At 38.0% G+C, this 20797-nt stretch overlaps 2 protein-coding genes across 11 annotated transcripts in view; both read right to left on the bottom strand.

The window, feature by feature from the left end:
* Window positions 1-5029, bottom strand: part of kirrel1b (kirre like nephrin family adhesion molecule 1b) — a 54489-nt gene extending 49460 nt beyond the window's left edge. Inside the window, exon 1 of one of the 4 annotated variants that reach the window (XM_077222379.1) lies at window positions 4657-5029. In XM_077222379.1, coding sequence (XP_077078494.1) covers window positions 4657-4714 — 58 coding nt within the window. In that variant the 5' untranslated portion in view covers window positions 4715-5029. The remainder of the gene's footprint in view (window positions 1-4656) is intronic. The other 3 variants (XM_077222383.1, XM_077222382.1, XM_077222381.1) reach the window with 3 other exon arrangements.
* A 1307-nt stretch (window positions 5030-6336) lies between these two features.
* The window catches only part of cadm3 (cell adhesion molecule 3), a 71573-nt gene continuing 57112 nt past the window's right edge, over window positions 6337-20797 (bottom strand). For all 7 annotated transcript variants that reach the window (XM_077221908.1, XM_077221907.1, XM_077221904.1 and 4 more), the window contains 2 exons: window positions 17607-17732; window positions 6337-9530 (listed from right to left, as the gene is read on the bottom strand). In XM_077221908.1, the coding sequence (XP_077078023.1) occupies window positions 9412-9530; window positions 17607-17732 (245 nt within the window). In that variant the 3' untranslated portion in view covers window positions 6337-9411. The remainder of the gene's footprint in view (window positions 9531-17606; window positions 17733-20797) is intronic.

Genomic DNA, 20797 nt, shown 5'->3' on the forward strand with positions numbered 1-20797 from the left:
GAGCACTCAAATATTTCCTGCAAGACCTGAGAGGCCATCATGTGTTGGTCCGCACAGACAACACTTCAGTGGTCTCCTATATCAACCATCAGGGGGGTCTGAGGTCGCGTCATCTTTGCAAATTGGCCCATCAGATCCTCCTATGGGCCCTGGGGAAGTTATTGTAGCTCAAGGCGGTATATACGTCAGAATGTGGGAGCAGATATTCTGTCGAGACAGGGGCTGAGGCCCGGGGAGTGGAGACTTCACACCGAAGTGGTGGAGCTCCTGTGGGAAGAGTTCGGTCGTGCTCAGGTAGACCTTTTCGCATCATCGGATTCAACCCATTGTCCCATGTGGTTCTCTCTAACGCACCCAGCTCCTCTCGGTCTGGATGCGATGGTGCAGGTGTGGCCGAGGCTGCTCCTGTACGCCTTTCCCCCGATATCTATGCTTCCGGGGGTTCTGCAGAGGGTTCGCCGAGAAGGGGCTCGTCTGCTACTAGTAGCCCCTTATTGCCGACCCGAGTTTGGTTCTCGGACTTGGTGTCTCTGCTGAACGGCTCCCCCTTGGAGATCCCAGTCAGGGTGGACCTCCTGTCCCAGGCCGGGGGCACGATATTTCACCCTCGGCCGGAGTTGTGGAAACATTGGGCCTGGTCTCTGAGGGGGCCAGGCTCAGGGAAACCGGTCTTTCGAACGATGTTGTAGAAACCATTCTTCAATCCAGAGCTCCTTCTACGAGAAGGCTGTATGCGCTAAAATGGAAACTTTTCACCACTTGGTGTGTTGAACGTCAGTTAGATCCTGTTAACTGCCCTGTTGGTTCAGTTCTTGATTTTCTGCAAGACCGTTTCTCGGCCAGGTTATCTCCTTCCACCCTAAAGGTTTACGTTGTGGCTATATCTGCCTACCACACCCCTCTGGGGGGTACTTCTATCGGGAGAAACCCCTTTAATTACTCGCTTTCTCCGTGGTACATTGAGATTGAGACCTGCACTGCAGTCTAGAGCACCGGCTTGGGACTTGGCCATTGTACTCGAGGGTCTGGCTTTAGCTCCCTTCGAGCCCATTGAGGAGGTTTCAGAAAAATTCCTCACTCTAAAGACTTTATTTCTCCTTGCTATCTCATCTATCAAGCGAATTGGTGATTTACATGCTCTGTCGGTTGATCCTTCATGTCTGGAATTTGCACCTGGTATGGTGAAGGCATTTCTCTACCCCAGGCCGGGTTATATTCCTAAGGTCCCACTGTATGTTGGGGGCCCAATAGTGCTGCAGGCCTTTTATCCTCCACCCTTTAATACCCTTGACCAGGAACAGCTTAACCTGTTATGTCCAGTCCGGGCTTTAGATGCCTACGTTCACAAAGCTGCCCTGTAAATCTGAGCAACTATTTGTTTGTTTTGGGTCACTCAATAGAGGATGCCCCGCATCTAAGCAGGTTATGAGTAAATGCCTTCACCTATGGCTGTGCGGGCCCATTCTACTTGGAGTATGGCGGTCTCTATGGCCTTAATTTTGGGAGTTTCCCTTCTTGACGTGTGTAATGCGGCAGGATGGTCCTCTCCGCATACATTTGTCAGTTATTATGACCTTGACCTCTCCACTCCTGGGGCGAGGTTGCTTGCTTCTTAGTGTGCGCAGGACTTCACACAAAACGGGCATTTGTCACTATGGCGTAGTGGGTATGGGGTTCCCACCGCGTCTCAAACGCAGCTCGAGTTCCCTTGAAAGGGAACGTCTCAGGTTTCGTATGTAACCCTGGTTCCCTGATAGGGAACGAGACACTGTGTTTGCCTGCCATACTTCCTGCATGCCCTGATCGACTTGCTTCAGGTTTTTCAGAAGCTATCGCGGTCTGATTTCAGGGTTGCTTTATAGTTTCCTGGTCTATGACGTCACCTATGTCGTAGCGGGCTTCCATTGGACTGATTTTACACATGCTTCACGACGTAATCCCGCAGAGCGTTCCCACCGTGTCTCAAACGCAGCGTCTCGTTCCCTATCTGGGAACCAGGCTTACATACGTAACCTGAGACGTTTTCTCAACTTTTTTTTTTTTACAGTGCATGCATGTGCACAATATTGCAAGTTATTGCGCATTTATAAAACTATAATGCTTTTTGAATCATCTGTGAATGAAAGTAATGCTGGTGTTGATGAACTGAAGGGAGTTCACTATGTAGATGAACAGGAATTTAGAGGTTTCTTGGAATGCAACAGCTGCTCATAAAAAAAGTAAAAAACTAAAGCTAAATTCTTTCAAATGAATTTATATAAATGATGAATAGGCCTAAATAAACTCTGATTATGCCATAGTTATTGGTCCCTAATTATTGATAATTGTCTGAAAATGTGGAAAGTTTTCTGTGATGGGTAGGCTTAGGGGTAAGGGATAGAATATACAGTTTGTACAGTATTAAAATCATTATGTCTATATGGAAAGCCGGAAAACCCAGCATTGATCATTCTTATGGAATTTATTGCATTTAATTTAAAGGGACAGTGTATGTAAAAATGTATTCACAAGCGACTTATTGCTATGAATTCATTCTGCTCTTGTTTCTTGAATGTTTTGACAATAAGGCAAACCGGAAAGAACATCAAAACCAACAAAAAAATGCCAAAGATCTAAAAAGGTCAGCATTTTTCTTCTGTACAGTCTGGTCACATGATCGCGATAACACAAGGGCTCTTGAGATCACACCAGGAATGTTAAATGATAATACTGCAGACTAATTAAAAAATAACATAATTTTCCTCTTCTGTCCTCCCTCTGTCTTTTCTTTCCCTCCCTTTGCATTCCTTCCCTTGACAGATTGAGTCGGGCCTGTCTCCTTATCTCTCCATCATGCTATCCCTCCATCACAACAAGTCTGTGTCACTTGGTGCTCACTCGAAATCAATCCATCACTCTCTCTCTCTATCTCTCCCCGAATCCCTCCATCAGAGAAAGTTGCTGACACTTCCTGCAAACAGGTCTCACCTCCCTCAATCTCTTTCTTTCATCACCTCTCTGTCTCTCTCTATACCACCATCTTCACATGAAAATCTGCTAACAAGTATGAGATCTGAGAGAACACACTCTCTGATCTTCACCTACACACCTACAGATATTTACAGACACACCGGTTGAAAGAAGAAGCACAGAATGGCTTTGTTATTATCTCTAATGTTCTGTTGAGGTTGAATCTGCTGTCTTTACATTTGGAGCTCATGGGTCCCCAATGATATGCGTCTAATAGCAGTTTCCCTTCAAATTATACATGTTCTTCTATTCTTCTGATAATAAAAAAATAGAAGGCCTCTCAAAATTGGCATCTCAATCAACTGCGATAAATAATGAAATGCATAGAAAGCACAGTGTTACTCACACAACGACAACAGGATAACAAACGACACTAAATTAATGCTATAAACATTAGCAAAACAATTTAATGTATAACAAAATAAAGTAGTTTTAAACAATAATAAATAATGGTAATACTTTACAATAAGGTTTCATTTGTTAACATCAACTTCATTAGTGAATGTGAACTATTAGTGAAAAATAGTTCTGATGAATTTGAGGTAACACTTTATTTTAAGGTGACGTAGTTATACTTTACTATGTACTTACTATAGTAATAACAGTTAATTATGCATAAACCAAACCCTTACCGTAACCTTATAGTAAGTACATAATATTACTAAGTACAATGTAACTGCGTCACCTTAAAATAAAGTGTAACCGAATGTATTGATCTTACCTAATTCTAACATTTACCAATACAATATCAAAACCAAAATTTGTATCTGGTAATATTATTTAATGGACCTCAGCTAAACTGAACTAACAATGAAAAGTTGTATTTTTATTACCCTAACAAAGATGTAACAAATGTATTACTCACTGATAGTTAATAATGCATTAACTAATGGGACTGTAAAGTGATACCTAAATAACTTATATAACTATATAACCAATTAATATATATCTATACATATCTATACATCTATATCTATATATATTTTTTTTTCTTTTTTTCATGCATTCTTGGCGGCAAAGCGAAGGCCAGCCAACTTTTCATTCTCATTGACTTTTCTTCACAGTCACTGCTACACTTTACACTACAGTCACGTTCGTCCGCGGACCTCATCTATAGCCACTGAAATTCGCGCACACGCCGTGTTTTCTTCCTAGTCAAATATCCCGTCACCGGTGATGCGTCCCACGGTTTTCTACTGCACAGTCACGCGCACGCGAGCAAGACGGGAGGCACGAGACCCTGCACATACTGTAGCGCGAGATGCACGGCAACGGATCGGAGGTGTTACAAACATGATCCTGCAAGCTACCATTAATAAGTCATAAAAAAAGGAAATATAGCTACTGAGTCTATAAAATTGAGATTTCTCTGAAAAAAAAACACAATTTTGCTCATTCAAATTTGTAATAATTTTACACACACAGAAGGTCACCAGTGGGTGATACCGTATAAAATCCACTATTTAAAAACCTTGACACGAGACCATACAACAAAGCGCTATTTAACCTATAGCGTTACCATAGTAACAAAGTTAAAACACCTTCAGCAGCGCGCGAGCATGTGACAGAGCAAGAGAGACGGACACATTAAATTTAATTGAATTGCACAGAGTCATTTGGTCCCTTGTGAAGATAATCGTGTCTTACCTCTGTGAACACTGATGGCCAAAGTTAAAATCCAGAGGCAAGTCATGCTGAAGCTCATCTGCGCCTCTGTCACTCAGAAAACACACCATCAATTCATCTTCACACTGGACTCTGAAACCCCGCGAAGCGCTGCGGACAATGTCATTCGCGTGCAGACGGTCTGCGTTCATTCAGCGCGCGCCTCTTTTCTCCTCAGCAGAAGCGAGTGAGATGTGTGGATGAGTGCGCTGGAAAATCTCTTTCTTTAAGCAAATCTCAGTTTTTGATTGTTGAGGAGAGACGCAGCGCTCTGAGATCACCGGAGGACTCGCTCGGTACTGCTCTCTCTCTCTCTCTCTCTCTCTCTCTCTCTCTCTCTCTCTCTCTCTCTCTCACTCTCTCTCTCATTGCGTTTGTCGTCCTTACACGCAGCTCAATGTCACAGCTCGGCAGATCATATACAACCATGCGGACATAAAATTTCATATTTTTATACTTTTTACCTTTTAAAATCTGCCAGCTGTTCAATCAGATGACCAAGATTATTGAGGAGCAATTTGAATCAGGATGAGACTGAACAGCCCCTGTCATCTAAATATACAGTATAGGGGAGTCCGGGGCTAGTTGTCACAGGGGCAAGTTGTCACAGGGGCTACTTTCGTCCAATTGCAAAAGCATTTAATTTCTCTAACATAGATTTGCTTCACAGCTTTCCTTAATTCGGATATTTTTGTGAATTATCTTCTCCAAATTAAAATGACAAATGCCATACTATATTTTATTTTAAAAGCTATTGGGTTAACAAAGGAAAAATAATACCATATTATGAAAGTACGTTTTACTAAAAAGGTGAACTGTGCTCTCAACACAAATCAAATCATTTTTTTTCACAGTGGCAGGTTGGCACATCTGTACAGTATGTGTTATGGCCACACCTATGTTTTTTTTTTGTATATCATATTTGCTATTTTGTTGTTGTTTTGTGAATTGTTTTTCATAATTGTTGCACTGTTAGTTTTCATTTAAAAATACAGTTTGTGTATGTTTTTTTAATTATTATTTAGAATAGATTTAATATTTCAGCCATCAAATTATTGTCATTAAACAGCAGGTTGCCTTTGTGAAAACATACCCCATGGCGTGACAACAATATAGTAACAGTGAAAGACTTTTAAATATATAGGCTACCAATTATATGCTGATACAAAAATGTACTTAAAATAAAATTAGGTAAAGTTGTCCCTTGTAATAATTCACTTAAAAATGAAAATTCTGTCATCCTTTACTCACCCACAAGTTGTTTCAAACTTGTATGAATTTCTTTCTTCTACTGAACACAAAATCTGATATTTTGAAGAATGTCGGTAACCAAACAGTTGATTGGACCCCACTGACTTTACATTGTAGGAAAAAAAATACTATGGAAGTCAACGGGGTCCATCAACTGTCTGGTTACCGACATTCTTCAAAATATCTTCTTTTGTGCTCAACAGAAGAAAGAAACTCATACAGGTTTGAAACCAAGGACAAGAACAGTCCCATAAAGGTACAACTTGTGCATGTTTTCTGATATAGAAACCCTAACAGTTTCACATTTTCACTTTTCATATAAATAATGTTAACTAATAACAATAGCATTATTTTTTTTTAATTATTCTCGAGTGTTAAAATACATTTGAATAATAATAATAAGCACTGAAATAGGTTAACCCAAATGTATATTTATTTAGAAGTTAACAAGGGATCTCTTTTTGTAACAAAAAGCAAATACTGTCTAAACAGACATCAAACAAACGGACCCCACAATGATGATGACCTCAGAGTTTAGTCCCGTTCAGATGACATCATCGGCCATAATACAAATCAACATACATGACAGAATAGCTCCACATGATATGAATATTTATTCAAAAGGAAGACTTATCATTAAAAAAAAAGAATCTAACAGAATGTACTGTAATAATACTTTTAGTGTTTCCTCCATCTGTGTGATGGTCCAGTGTGAAAATCTTCCACGCACATAAACACAGACACGCATCTGTGCTCACTTGAGTGTGTGTAGACTGTTCAAGGCAACACTAATTACATGAAATCATAAAAAAATGGCAGATTCTCAAACAAAACAAAAGTCATGGAAACTATCTACACCTTCCAGTCTAAGACATTTAGTCGTCATAAAAAAATGATAAAAAATGTAACATAAAATTACAAACAACAATATGCACATCTACAGCAGAATAAAAGTAAACAACATAATTTAAAATTAAGCACTGAGCTGATTGATCACTAACTGGAAGTTCTACTGCTTGTAAAGGACAGAGAGAGAGAGAGAGAGAGAGAGACAGAGAGAGAGAGAGAGAGAGAGAGAGAGAGAGAGAGAGAGACGTGATGGAGAACGAAATGCATTATCGCCATCTTGTGGCGGTCGATTGTAACTGATCACCTCAGAAACTCATTGTCTGTGGTCATTAATGAGGTATGTTGGGGAGTATGAAGGTGCAGCATGGGTTTTGCGTGTAATTGTTCAGTTGTCACTTAGTTGTGACCTACATGTGTGTTAAACAAATGACCCTGTCATCACACACAAACAAAAACATGCATAAACTTCAGAACTTTAATATACAGTATGTGGCAGATTAGAGTGATTTAATGCAAGATTCCCTGTTCATTGGGGCCAAATTACATCGTATCATTAAAACGTGCATTTTCCGTAAAGCTCCATTCAAATGATCTGAAAAGTATTATACAAATATAGGTGAACTGAAAATTAAACAAGCATGTTTTATAATGAATTGTGATGTTTCCCCCCCTTCCAGTAAATTACCACACCTGCCTCTTGGTCCCAGTTTCTCAAGTTTAGAGAGAAATGTGTTCTCAGCCTGAAAAATTATTTTATTTTCAACCATTTGCCATTATTAGGACAAGAAATGTTGGGAGGAGTCCAGGGGAACGGAATTGAAAAATGCTCAACTCCCAAGTCACAGTTAAATAGCTATTGAAAAGAAATAGGCCTAGCTGACACAGAAATGACAACTTGCCACTTTCTGTAATCAAAACTACTACCAGATCAGCACCGATTTGGGTAAAATTAGCTGGATACATCGAAGCAGAAGTCATTCACAAATTTAAGCACAATACATTTTAAAGTGTGTAATTTCTGAATCAGACTGCACGCCATTGGTTGAGGCAAAGTTATATGTCTCCGGTCGGGATGCTCAAACAAACAGAGCAATGTTTTGATAGCATCACAGGGAATCAACCTATGATTGGCTTACTTGCAGTATATTCACATTAAGATTAGATAGAATTAAGGATTTAACATGCTAAAAATTACACACATCACCTATAATTAGCCAGATTTTAATTAAAACATTTTTTTTATTAAATAGAATTGCCTCAGTTTATTGCATGATGTAACTGACTAAAACCCCAAACTCCCTATAAAAGTCCCCCATAGTTTGTGGTTGACAATGATGGAATAAGTCTATAAATAATCTAGCTCTATGACTGTAAATGGAGGGAAAGACAAAAGCCAGAATAGACAACAACAAAAAAGGGTTGTGGATATGAAGAGAGTGGGAATGTGATCATTCAGAGAGAAATAGATAGAGAAAGAGAGCAGTAGTTTGTTACCCTGCTTTTTCTGAAGAACAGAGATTGATTCCTGAAGGTGGCGTGAGTGAGCTTATCACTGGGCCTGAATCATACAATGACACATCAGTGCACAAATCAATGTAATGCATTTAGATTGAGGACCTCATAATAATAATAATTATAATAATAATAATCTTCCCAGGTTGATGAAATGACACTAGACTGTTGCACCAACAGTAAACACCAGAAATCAAACTTGAAGAGAACATAATTCATACAAATATTACTGAAGTTTCATAACACCATGTTTCTTTTCTATAGTCTGATTTTTTTTTATCAACTCTGCATTTCCACGCATGTAAGAAAACCAGGCAGGCTCAGAGAGTATATACTGCAATATCAGACAGTGAGGTGTGAGAGAGAGGAGAGAGAGAGTGTGAGAGAGAGAGGATATATTTACAGCACATTGAGTAAAAATGATGCTATATAATCATATATATATGTATTTATAAATTTATATCAGGGGTCCCATACAATGATAGCATGGGCTGCTGTTTTTGCCTGGTTATTTTGCCTGTGTGTGTGTGTGTGTGTGTGTGTGTGTGTGTGATGTAGTGTGACATTGGTGATGAATATGATTGTGTGTGTCTGTCAGTGATATTGCAGTGTTTCTTGGTTTGATTTAATTTTGTCTTTAGTTTATAACCTTTTTGTTTGATGTGTGTTTGCATGCGTGCCTGTTACCAGTCTGTGTCTTTCAATGGTTTTGAAAGTTCATGCATGCACATGTCACTGTGCAACATATCTGGACCATTTGAAAGGAATCATGGGAGAAGGGGGAAGTGTGGTCACTGTCATATTGCCTTTTGTGTCATTATGGTAATGAAGAAAGTGTGTGTGTGTGTGTGTGTGTGTGTGTGTGTGTGTGTGTGTGTGTGTGTGTGTGTGTGTGTGTGTGTGTGTGTGTGTGTGAGAAAATGAGCCCACGCGCCAATGCATAACTCTCACTTTCCTGTCCTGTGTGTCGAAGCTTATTTGAGGTCCTTCAGTCCCAACAGGTCAACACTTTTTGTTTTGTTTTTTTTCTTCACATATTTCCTCTCTCTTCTGCCATCACCGTTTTCTCCATCAGGCTGAGTGAACTGAAGCGTGTGAAGGAAGTGGGTACGGAGGGATGGATCTCTAGATGAAGTACTCTTTCTTGTCATCCACCCCAGAGTGGCCCCCCTCAGCGTTAATGATGGCCGTGTCTGCATCAGGAGCGTCGTCAGAACCTTTCGCCTCATGAGTCAGGTACGTTCCTGAGACACAGAGAGAGAGAGAGAGACAGAAGTCACAACTGCAACTGTTTTCTTTGTTTTTGCTATTTGTATATCAACATTAATTGTATATCTTCAATAATTAGTTCATTTTATTTTACTGTTTTTTATTTTTAATCACATTGTTTCATTATATAATATTATATATTACAATTTCTGACAGTTTTTTTGTTTGTGTAAATTGATGGTTGAATATGAACATGCACTACTGTTGAAAGGTTTGTGGCTCAGTAAGAAAGAAATAAAGAAATAAAATACAGTTATTCAGCAAGGATGCATTTAATTGCTCAAAAATGACAGTAAAGCATGTTTCTGCATGTTCTCATCTGCATATATGCTCCCAAAATGTACCCATGTAGGGTGTCAAGGCAGAGATGGTGGGTCTCTCAATCAAGAGAGGAGAAGTTGTTCTTGTTCCAGCATACATCTGTTTTATTATACTCTCTATGTATGTATGTATGTATGTATGTATGTATGTGTGTGGTTCTTGGAAACCGGTCCAGATAAGAGATCTGGATTTGTCTGAATCTGCCTCCAAGACATATTCTCATTAGATGGCTGTTACACCACCCCTTGACAATGTATAAAAGCTGATGTGCAGAAAGTAATGCTGAAGAAGTTTTTGTGAACGGAGACTCTGTCTGTGTTCCTGACTCTTTTCTTGAGCCCATGTATTCTTGAGTAAAAGGAGGATGGTGGCACAGAGAAATAGAGATATTATCTAACAGTAATGTTTATTAAACTATTTCAATAAATTCAGTTCTTTTGAACTTTCTATTCATCAGAGCTGATTGTTTCCACACAAATATTAAGCATCATTAACTGTTTTCAACATTGATAATAATAGGAAATCAACATATTATAATGATTTCTGAAGGAGCAAGGAGCAGATGCTGAAAATTCATCTTTGCATCACAGGAATAAATTACAGTACATTTCATAATATAATAACATAGAAAACAGTTATTTTATATTGTAATAATATTTCATTATATTGCAGTTTATACTGTATTTTTGATCAAACAAATGCATCTTTGGTGAGCAGAAGAGAGCTTTTTTCAAAAAAAAAAAAAAAATTCATACCGACCGAACATTTGAACGGTAAATTAAATATAACAATGAAACAAAGTAGTATTTCCCAATTGAATAAAGATAGTTTTTAACTAAAATGTATATTTTATTTAAAATACTTTAATTTAATTTAATTATTTTATTGTAGCCTATTATATAAATTATTTTAGTAAACACTTAGAAAGGAAGAAATTTTGAAGATTGAGATTTACATGCTGCATTTACATGTCAAGATCCAATATTTTAGAAGCAGACAAAAGTGATGTGTGGCCTAAGAAAAAATGACATCTACATGCTTTATTCGAATATTATTAAAAATTTGGTAAAGATTTTTTAAGTATATTGTGAAGTTGTGCTTTTTAGTGGGGCAACGGATCATCATTGATCCGTGATCCGTTCGGATCAATATCTTCGGTTCGGCACACACGTGATCCGCGGATTGATTTATGAAAAAAAAAAAAGTTGTGCGCATGTTCAGTCCACACACAGCGTGGTCATGGCGAGCGGAGGAACGGAGGAGCTTGAACGCCCCGCGTCATTTAAATCCCCTGTATGGGAGCATTTTGGCTTCCCTGTCAAATATAATGATGAAGGAAAGAGGTTAGTGGATAAAACCGTGACAATGTGTAGGCACTGTGGCAGCATGGCCACGCATTTGAAGCGACATCACCCCGATGTTTCACTGACAGGAGTGAAAACTAAGGCTGCTCAACAACCGCTTATCACTGCAGCATTTAAGCAGCCCCTTGTTGCACAATCAGACTGGGCTAAAGCCATCACAAACGGCATTCGCGCAGCACTACCCCTCGCTCGTCCCCCTCTCTCTCTCTCTCGCGAGCGCTCTCTCTCTCCCTCATAAGGTGCCATCTAGGGCTTAAATCAAACTTCATTCACGCACACATATATGAAACACTTGCATACACATACTAAGTAGTCAAACATACATGTATACTGCTGAATGCTCAAACAACATATGAAATGCACAAAGACACACCTAAAGTCGCTCACGCACATACACGCAAACTCTACACACGCGAGATGCGCGCACACAAACTCTCCACGCACATAATCATATGAGAGACGCACGCACACACACAAACTCGCGCACATACTCATATGAGACGCGCGCGCGCACACACAAACTCTCCACGCACATACTCATATGAGACGCGAGCACACACACACACAGAAACTCGCGCACAAACTCAATGAGACGCGAGCGCACACACTCACAAACTCTCCGCGCAAATACTCATATGAGACGCGAGCACACACACAAACTAGCGCACATACTCATATGAGACGCATGCTCACACAGTACATGATGCATATGATTCTCAGTGTGAACGTAAGTCACACTATTGGTAAGACAAGACATGCATTTTTTGTTAACAGAGAATGAGAGTCCCTTGCTTTTATTGTTTTTGGTTGTTTTGTTAATTTATTGCGGATATTTAAAATGTTTTCAGTGTTAAATAGTCTTTAGAAATAAAAGTTTATTGATCTTTGAAAAGCTATACCTGCATTATTATGCCATTATCATTATTTTAGATGAAAATGGTCTCAGAACGACAATATTATCGTTTATTATCAATATTATCGTTTATCGCAATAATTCCTTGGACAATTTACCGTCCAGCAAAATTTGTAATCGTGATAGGCCTAACTATCGGTGTGTTTATAGGTGCAGACATGAGGCCATTTATTTTTTATTTTTTTTGCTGATCCGAAAAATGATCCGATCCGTTACTCTGATCCGAGAAACGATCCGAACCGTGAGTTTTTTGATCCGTTGCACCCCTAGTGCTTTTAGTCAATTGTTTTACTTTTAACACAATGAAAATTGCCAGGCTGTCATACAAAGAAATTATAAACGCATGCAAAAACAAGAGAGAACCAACACAATTTTAAAAACTGATTATGTTGTAGTTAATCTATGCTTTTCCTGTGAGCTTTTATTATTTTTTCTATGCATGTTTTGTGCATAGTTAAATAAAACCTGGCTGCAGTTTGCCTTTTTTGACAAATTATTTAGTCAGATAAAATTATTAAACCAAATTTAGTGTTTTGTTCTCCCCTAATATTTTATATATTTAAAAAATATAAAATTTTTTCCTCATATTTTGATGGTTTAATCGAACTTGTAGGGTCATTAAAAACAAATATCCCCTCCGTACATCACTTTCAGCCACTATTGTAAATATGTGATTTTTCAGTCTCATCTGTTTACATTCACTTAAGACACAACCAAATGTTCTTACATTAATACCTCATTTAAGTGTACATATGATATTTCAATGCACAGCTGCATTTAATCCTTGTTCAGCATTTTTTCCTGGCTCCGAAACCAGGCTGTTTTCTCCAGATGTATAGTTTCTGACAGTATAGTTTTTTTCTGGGTATATACTCGGTAAGTCATAGATAGATACAAAGGGAAAGTAGCAGCACAGCTGTGATGATCTGTTTACAGACACGCACACACACACACTCACACAGACTGTCAGACTTTGTCAGTTGCTTCTTGCACTCTGCAAAATAGCTGTTTCTAAGAAGACGTAAGATAGAACAGAATTTTTCTTGCTATTTTGAAATAAAAGAAACCAATGTAATATGAAGACATCAAACTTCCAGAACTCTTTCCCCAGTCCACCTTAAACACTAGACTATAGAAGTAGTGATTCACAGTTTTGATGTCAGAGCTACCAGAACTAGAGTTAAGCTGCGTTCACACTACCAGCAACACACAGCGACAAAGCCACACCATTTCATTCATTTCAATGCAAAGCTGGCGATTTCCGGAGACAGGATGTAGGCATGTCTGGCGCCGTAAAAAAGATTGAGATATGAGAGATATTTGTTGAGATATGTTGAGATATGTTTGACTTTACGCAAATGAAGAGCAGCTTCAGTGGGACGCACTTGATCCATTGCTATATTTTTTTAATTAAATGAATGCATTCAACTTTGTTGTTACAATGAGAATCAACACTGGTCTTGTTTTGGTTTTTTGTAGGCTGGGAACAAGAATAAACATAAAAGGTGACATTTGGTCAACAATGTAAAATTTTAACATGCAATACTTTTATTCCTGTGAATGTAATTCCCAGGGATTAAAGTGAAAAAAATTCTTCTGACTGAAATTTTTTTCAGGCCAAGTCATATTCCTTTAACTTTATTTAAAAAGTCGAGACCAATAGTGTTTTAAGGGGAGATGTTTTAAACCGCTTTAATATTGCCAGTTTGCGTATTTTAAAAGCTATTTTAATCTATGAAAAAAATGTAATTAGCTTGACAAATAATCAACCATCTACATAACTTTTCAGTGCATGTTTTTTATTTATCTTATAAGACTAAACAATGCTAAACTATATTAATATATAGTTTGTTCCATGGCAAATCGTTTTTGCTGAGGGCAAAGTGAAGTTTCATAACTTTATATATTTAGGCTATTTAACTTTAACTTTGTAGCCTATCAGAGAGCTGACTTATGTTTGACTGAATTGTTTGATTTATTTCTCATTGTATAGCTTCTTATAGCCTACCTATTAGGCTACTTATACTTTTATACTGGATATTATTGATCATTAAAACTGACATTTAACAAAAAGAGACAGGGTTGTGTAATGTTATATATTCTAAAATATATAAAATATTCTTTATATATATTTTACTATGCATTCTCTTTACTGTATGTGTACATGCATAATAAAATAAAACGATACAACCCTGTCTCTGTTTGTTAAATGTCAGTTTTAATAATTAATAATGTTTCATATTTTTGAAATGAAAACAAAAACAAGCAGGGTTGTGTTTTATATTTCGTGTTGTTATAAATATATGCAGTGAAGATAATCAATGTGCGTTGCCTGAACCACATTTGTGTGGCCATGTTTGTTTATGATAATATGTTCATTTATAAATGAAAAGAGGTGTTTTATATTTCGTTTTATTGTTGATGAAAAGAGGCAGAGTTGTATTTTATACCATATTTCATTTTATTGTTGTCTAAAATATACATAAAGATAACCGGAGTAGCCAGAGCGAACTGAGTGACGCGATCAAGAACGCGCTGTTCCATTGGCAGAATAACCGGACTCGCGTCCTCGGGAATTGTTCTCCTGAGCGAACTTGGCAAGTCCGAAGTTTGCGTACTTGGTATTGAGAAACGGCCAATATTGGCCCGCGTTCTGTTTTCTATCATGCGCCGTGCACGTTTGCGATGATGTAATATGCACGCAAACGCACCAGGGTTGGACAGAATCAAGTTGAGTGTGAAACCAGACCAACGCGGCGGGGGGCGCCGGGAACGAACGCGCTCGGATTCGGACAGCAGCAAACCAGCTGTAGCCTGACATGCACTTATCCAAAAAGATTAATTGAGTGAACACGGAGCAGTTTTTCCGTCAGCGGGAATTGAAAACCCGGACTGGACCATAAGCGAAGTGATTACAGAATGCTAGAGTGGAGAAAGGAACGTGCTTTCGCTCCAATCCAGGCTTTATCACATCCCCCTCAGCAGGGTGAATACACCTCGTCTTTCCTTAATTTAAGACCTATTCAAACTAAAATTAAGACATTTATCACACTATTTGAGAAATGAAAGCCTATTAACGGCCTTAAAATTATGAAAAGTGAATTTAGGACATTAAGGAACATTAAGGACAGACGGGAACCCTGCAATTGACGGAAATCCGTCATAGACTGGCTGCAATTAACGGAAATCCGTCGTAGCGACGGAGAACTTTAATCCCTGAATTCCTGTGTTAATAGATTTATGCTGCATTGAAAAGTAAAAGTACTCATAATTTTCAATGCAGAAGTACCTACAGTAATCTGTTACGTTTAAAAGTAACATTCTTCAACACTTTATCAGCACATTAACATACTTCCACCTACACAGACACAATAAAGATCATTAAAATAAAGGTCAGAGAGATGAAAATGGTTAATTATTTGCTGCAAGAAACCTCAAACCTTGACTATAATAAATAATACTTTAAATGTACATTATGTAACTTTTTTTGTTAAAAATGTAAATTTAAATAAGTTAAAATATCATTGATCTTTCTTCCAAAATGTGTTTTTTTCTTACCCTGATTCATTATGGTAAGTCTATTATAATAGTTTATATTTTAGATCTTTGATGAATTTGCAACATGCGTCACTCGCCCGTGTGAAAAGTTGTTCCGGCTACTTTGACGTGTGTATGGTGTGGGAGTGGCAGAGGTTAATTGTCACAATGAGCGAGAAAGGTTGACAATGGAGAGCATTAAATCTTAAACCTCCAGGGAATCACCCGTTTTTAAAAAACACTGAAAAGAGGAGCGTCTGCTGGCAAAAACAGAACGTGACAGAGCTCATAATAAAACAAGAATCAACATCGGCTTGGCTTTTCGGAGATGCAGACCCGTCGCCAGACCTCAATCTTAAGGGGGGCATTTGAAATGCATGGTGGGCACAATTATTATTAGCCTACAGTAAGTATATTTATAATAATCAACTCTAGTCGCGCAGGACGTAATCATCACTTTAAACATATAACCAACAGCAATATGACCAGGTCACCTATAGCCTACACCACATTACATAGAAGCAATGTTATGAATATCCATAAAACACTTGACTATACAACATATTAGATGTTGAACCAGAAGCATCTCTCAAACATTGCATTTTAAAGCAGTCAACAGAGAGATATGCTTTGCTATGAGACATACACACGCACATACACTCGCACAGAGACTTTGAATCTACCGGTACTTTGAGTGGAGGCAGCGATGTCCTCTCTCCAGTCCCTCCTGTCAGTACAGCAGGAGGCGGCGTTTCACCGAGCAGAACCTCCTCATCGAAGTATCCTTCCACTCGAACTGAAGCGAGTAAGCTGGGGAAACCTCATTTTGAAACAGCTTTCAAAAATGCCCAGTAACTGTTGAGCGGCTTAGTTGTACGTCACGTACGTAGCCTAACGTTATTTTTAGTAAGGCCGTGATAGGCCGTTGCAGTGTAGATTCCCACCAATCAAACAAAATCACACCATTGTTTCTTTATATTTTTAACGTTTTAATGTTAAAGAATGCAACAAAAAATTAGCAACTATGATAATATTAAAATTAAATGATCTGTGCCTCAAGTGGGGGGGCACAAGCATTTTTTGGGGCAGGCCCGGCCCCCTATGGCCCGCCCATAGCGACGGGTCTGCGGAGATGGCGATGGTGTTTTTATTACTCAACGGGTGAGTGAGGAATTTTATTGAACGGATAACTTGCCATTTGTAGCTCTCTAACAGTCCATTTGTAAAGCATTATCTGTTGTGAAGGGTCTTTTTTTAAATCCACACAGTCACGCAGAGCCGAAGCACAACCAAAACAATGATCTTTCACAAAATGCATGCAGTTTTGCTGTATTTTTTAACCGTTAGAGGGCTAAAAGATAAATAGTGTACCATTAAGGAAAAAATACAAAAGTGTAGTGTCATAATGTCCTGAATATTAAAAAAATATTTGAATTTCTGCTAATTATTGATATTGAATATACATTGAGCAATTGATATGCATTTATAATAGCAAGGACATGCAACCAAGTATGTGCCCATAATAATGTGCTTATTCTATGTTCATACACTCAGAAGCTGTTTATTCTTCTTTTTTTTTTTTCTAGGTGCACCATTGCAGTGAGACATGTGGTTCATTTACAAGTATAATGTCCCAGTCAACAATGAGATCTTGGGTCAAGTGTCTAGATCCTTAAATTCAAGACAAAATCTATATATATTAAAAAAACCTGCTGATGGAGCAGGACGCTGCAAAGCCCTCCGTCAGGAATCTGACCACAGTTCCTGAAGGTTATAATCCCTTCAGACGCTCTAGGTGTGTGTGTCTGTGTGTGTGTGTGTGTGATCTCTTTGTGTCTGATTAGATCTCTGCATGTGTGTGAAAGAGAGCGAGAGATTTCTTTGTCTGATTAGGGTGGTGTGTGAGTGTGCAGTACCTTTGTGTCTGATGAGGTATCTGCCGAGGACGATGAGGAGACAAAGCATGATGAAGACAATGACAGCAACCACTCCACCAATCACAGCATGGTCTACTCCTGAAGAGGTGGACATCGCTGTGGGGTCTGAGAAACGAACAGAGACAGGTAGATAGTCTAAACCGTGCATAGAGGACAATCAGAATGACAAGATGTCTTAACAATACAGACCATCAGAGAAGCGAAATCAGAGAAGAGTTTGAGAGAGACTCAAAAGACTGAAAAACATACAATACTTATTTGTTCCCACCTCGTCTTTACATACACAGCGGAGGTCATGCATGTACAGTAATGTAGGGAATCTTCACTGATTATGATTCAGGAAGTCACAATGCGATTACAAAACGGTCCCCTAAGCGATGGTATAAGCTGTACATATTTTGAAATATAACAAAAAGCCTAGTGATTTTCCTTTTTTGAAGTACAGAGGCTGTACAATGGATGGAAATGTGCAATATGAATTTGAAAGGTTATGTTCTTAGAATAATTTAAATGCAACAAAACGACCTGAATTACTGGTGGAAATTGGTGCTAAAACTATTCAGGTTGATGCAAATTTTCATCTGGTTTTGAGAAAAGTTTGCATACTTAAGTAAAGTATACTTAGATTATTCACGACAACCCCACTGACAAAAATACAACCCCTCTGATAATATTGCACCTGCTTTTTGAAATTTTATTACTATATATTTAAAATACATACAGATTCTCTCTAAGAGAGTCACAATGAGTCTGTGAAGTTTTTCTACCAGCTCTAATAACGCTTATCTTAGGAAACAGTTTCAAGCAATTTTTCCTCTTTAATAGAGCCCTTGACATTTTCAAGCAATCTGAACTAAAATATGGTACGAAATGAAAAATACAATATTACATTTGAATAAACTGTTTGCTATTTTAATATACTTTAAAACGTAAAATGTATTCCTGTGATGACAAAGCTGTTGATTTGCTGCTCAATAAATTATTATAATCAATGTTGAAACAGTTGTGCTGCTTCATATTGTAGTGGAAACTGTGATAATTTTTTTCGGGATTCATTCATGAATAGAAAGTTCAAAACAACAGAATTTATTTTAAATGTAATTTTTTTAAACAATATAAATGTGTTTGATGTTACTTTTGATCAATTTAATGTCCTTGTTGAATAGCATTTCTTTAAAAAATGACTGACCCCAAACTTTTAAATGGTAATTTATGAAAACATTTGCGATATAATCTGTAGAGTATTTGTAATGGGCTGTCAAGTTACTACAGTGTTATTTTCCATCTACCGTGAAGCCCCACGAGCCACTGACCTCTGTTTGAAAGGAAACACATGAATAATCAAAAGCAAGATTTCAGCAAAGAGTCTATCATAAGCTTCAGTGACTTTGCCTGGACCCAGAGAGCGTGAACGACATCCATCACTCCCACCCACGGCACGATCTCTGTCTCCTTCTCAAACAATACTCCATCAAAACAAGACAAGTTAACAGTCACCCTGACGCTTCCATGCTTTAGGAAAAGAAAAAAAGGAGGGCGATAGATGAGAGCAGAGAGGATGGAGGAGGACAAACAGAGTGAGTGCTTAGTGACACAACAAGAAGCCCTCAGAGCGACAGAGAGAGAGAGAGAAAGAAACGGATAGAAACCAAAGAGGTAGAAGGAAAGAGATAATAGGAAAAAAACACAGAAAGAGTACAGGAAAAGACCGAAAACACTTTCGGGGTCATCACTGAAGTTAAATAGTTGTGCTTAATATTATGAATTAGGGATCCACTGATAATATGAAAATACCATTAAGATAATTATTGGCTGATATTAATAGATAAAAAATAACACATTATATACACACAATAGCTACAAGTGAATTTAGGCATCATAGCATTATAATGTTCAGTATAAAAAAATGGATATTCATTTGGAGATTTGGTCAAGATTACATTTAACAGTGATATTAAATGATTAGTGTTTTTAAAGATGATCTTTAAGTGAGTATTAGACGATTGCAAAGGTAATCAAAATTTAAATATACAGGACATTGATGCAAAGTGATAAAATCATTACAGGGTGGCTTACAGTATATTTGTACATCCAAACACACTGACAAACATTGCAAGTTTTTCAGATTTGTATAGCTATTTAAAGGCATTTTCATACTAGAGCTTTTGGTGAGGATCACCATCAAGCTCTTTGACATCAGAGTTCAGTTCATTTCATTAGTTTTTTTTCTGAACTAAAGTGTACGCCAAAGAATCATACTTGAGGCTCTTTGAAAATGGCGATTTGCTTCTAATTTATTACTTATTGCTGTTTTTCTTTTCTTCTCATCTTTTGTGAAATTCACATTCATTAATTTAGACAGTATATGTTTATTCAAAATTGGGTAACATTTTATTTCGATGGTTCACTTTAGACATTCTTCTAACTATAAGTAACTTTGCAACTACATGTTAGCTAACTCTCATTAGAGTGTGATGTAGACTGTCTGCTTAATACCCAAACCCTAACACCTTACCCAAACCTAGGGGTCTACTACTGTCTACAAATACTCTAATGGGAGATAGTAGTTGCAGTTACTTATAGTTAGTAGAGTATCTAAAGTGGACCATCGAAATAAAGTGTAACCAAAAACTAAAAACATTGTTTTCAATATGTGGCGCTTCCTCCTCGTCCCAAGTTGTTATCTAGCTATAATGCTGTTGCTGTTAATGCTGTTAACATCTTATGGCACTTTTCCACTGCATGGTACAGCTTGACTCGCTTTTCCACTGCAATTTAGTACCGCTTCAAAGTGGGTGGGATTATAGACTGTTCGTTATACTTGGGCCGCCTCTACTGCCGTGACATCATCGTAAATGTGACACAAACAAACGCACAACACAGGAACAATGGAGCATATCGATGGAATGATGTTCTTGATTCTCAGCATCGGCAAGTGGATGTTTTTCACTGCAAGACGAAAAAGTTTTTGTACTTGTATTTTCACATTTTTGTATTGGTACGGCTCGCTTGGAACCTCAACCGAGGTGGTACTAAAAAAATACCAAGTACTAGGTACCTTACACAGTGGAAAACCCCCAAAAGCGAGCCGTACCGAGCCGTACCATGTAGTGGAAAAGCGCCATTTGTCTGGGGTAAAAAAAATTAATTTGGATCATATCCATCTCGTA

The sequence above is a fragment of the Siphateles boraxobius genome, unplaced genomic scaffold, assembly GCF_051911475.1.
Source record: "Siphateles boraxobius isolate OS27281-9 unplaced genomic scaffold, OSU_SipBor_1 86, whole genome shotgun sequence".
NCBI lineage: Eukaryota > Metazoa > Chordata > Actinopteri > Cypriniformes > Leuciscidae > Siphateles > Siphateles boraxobius.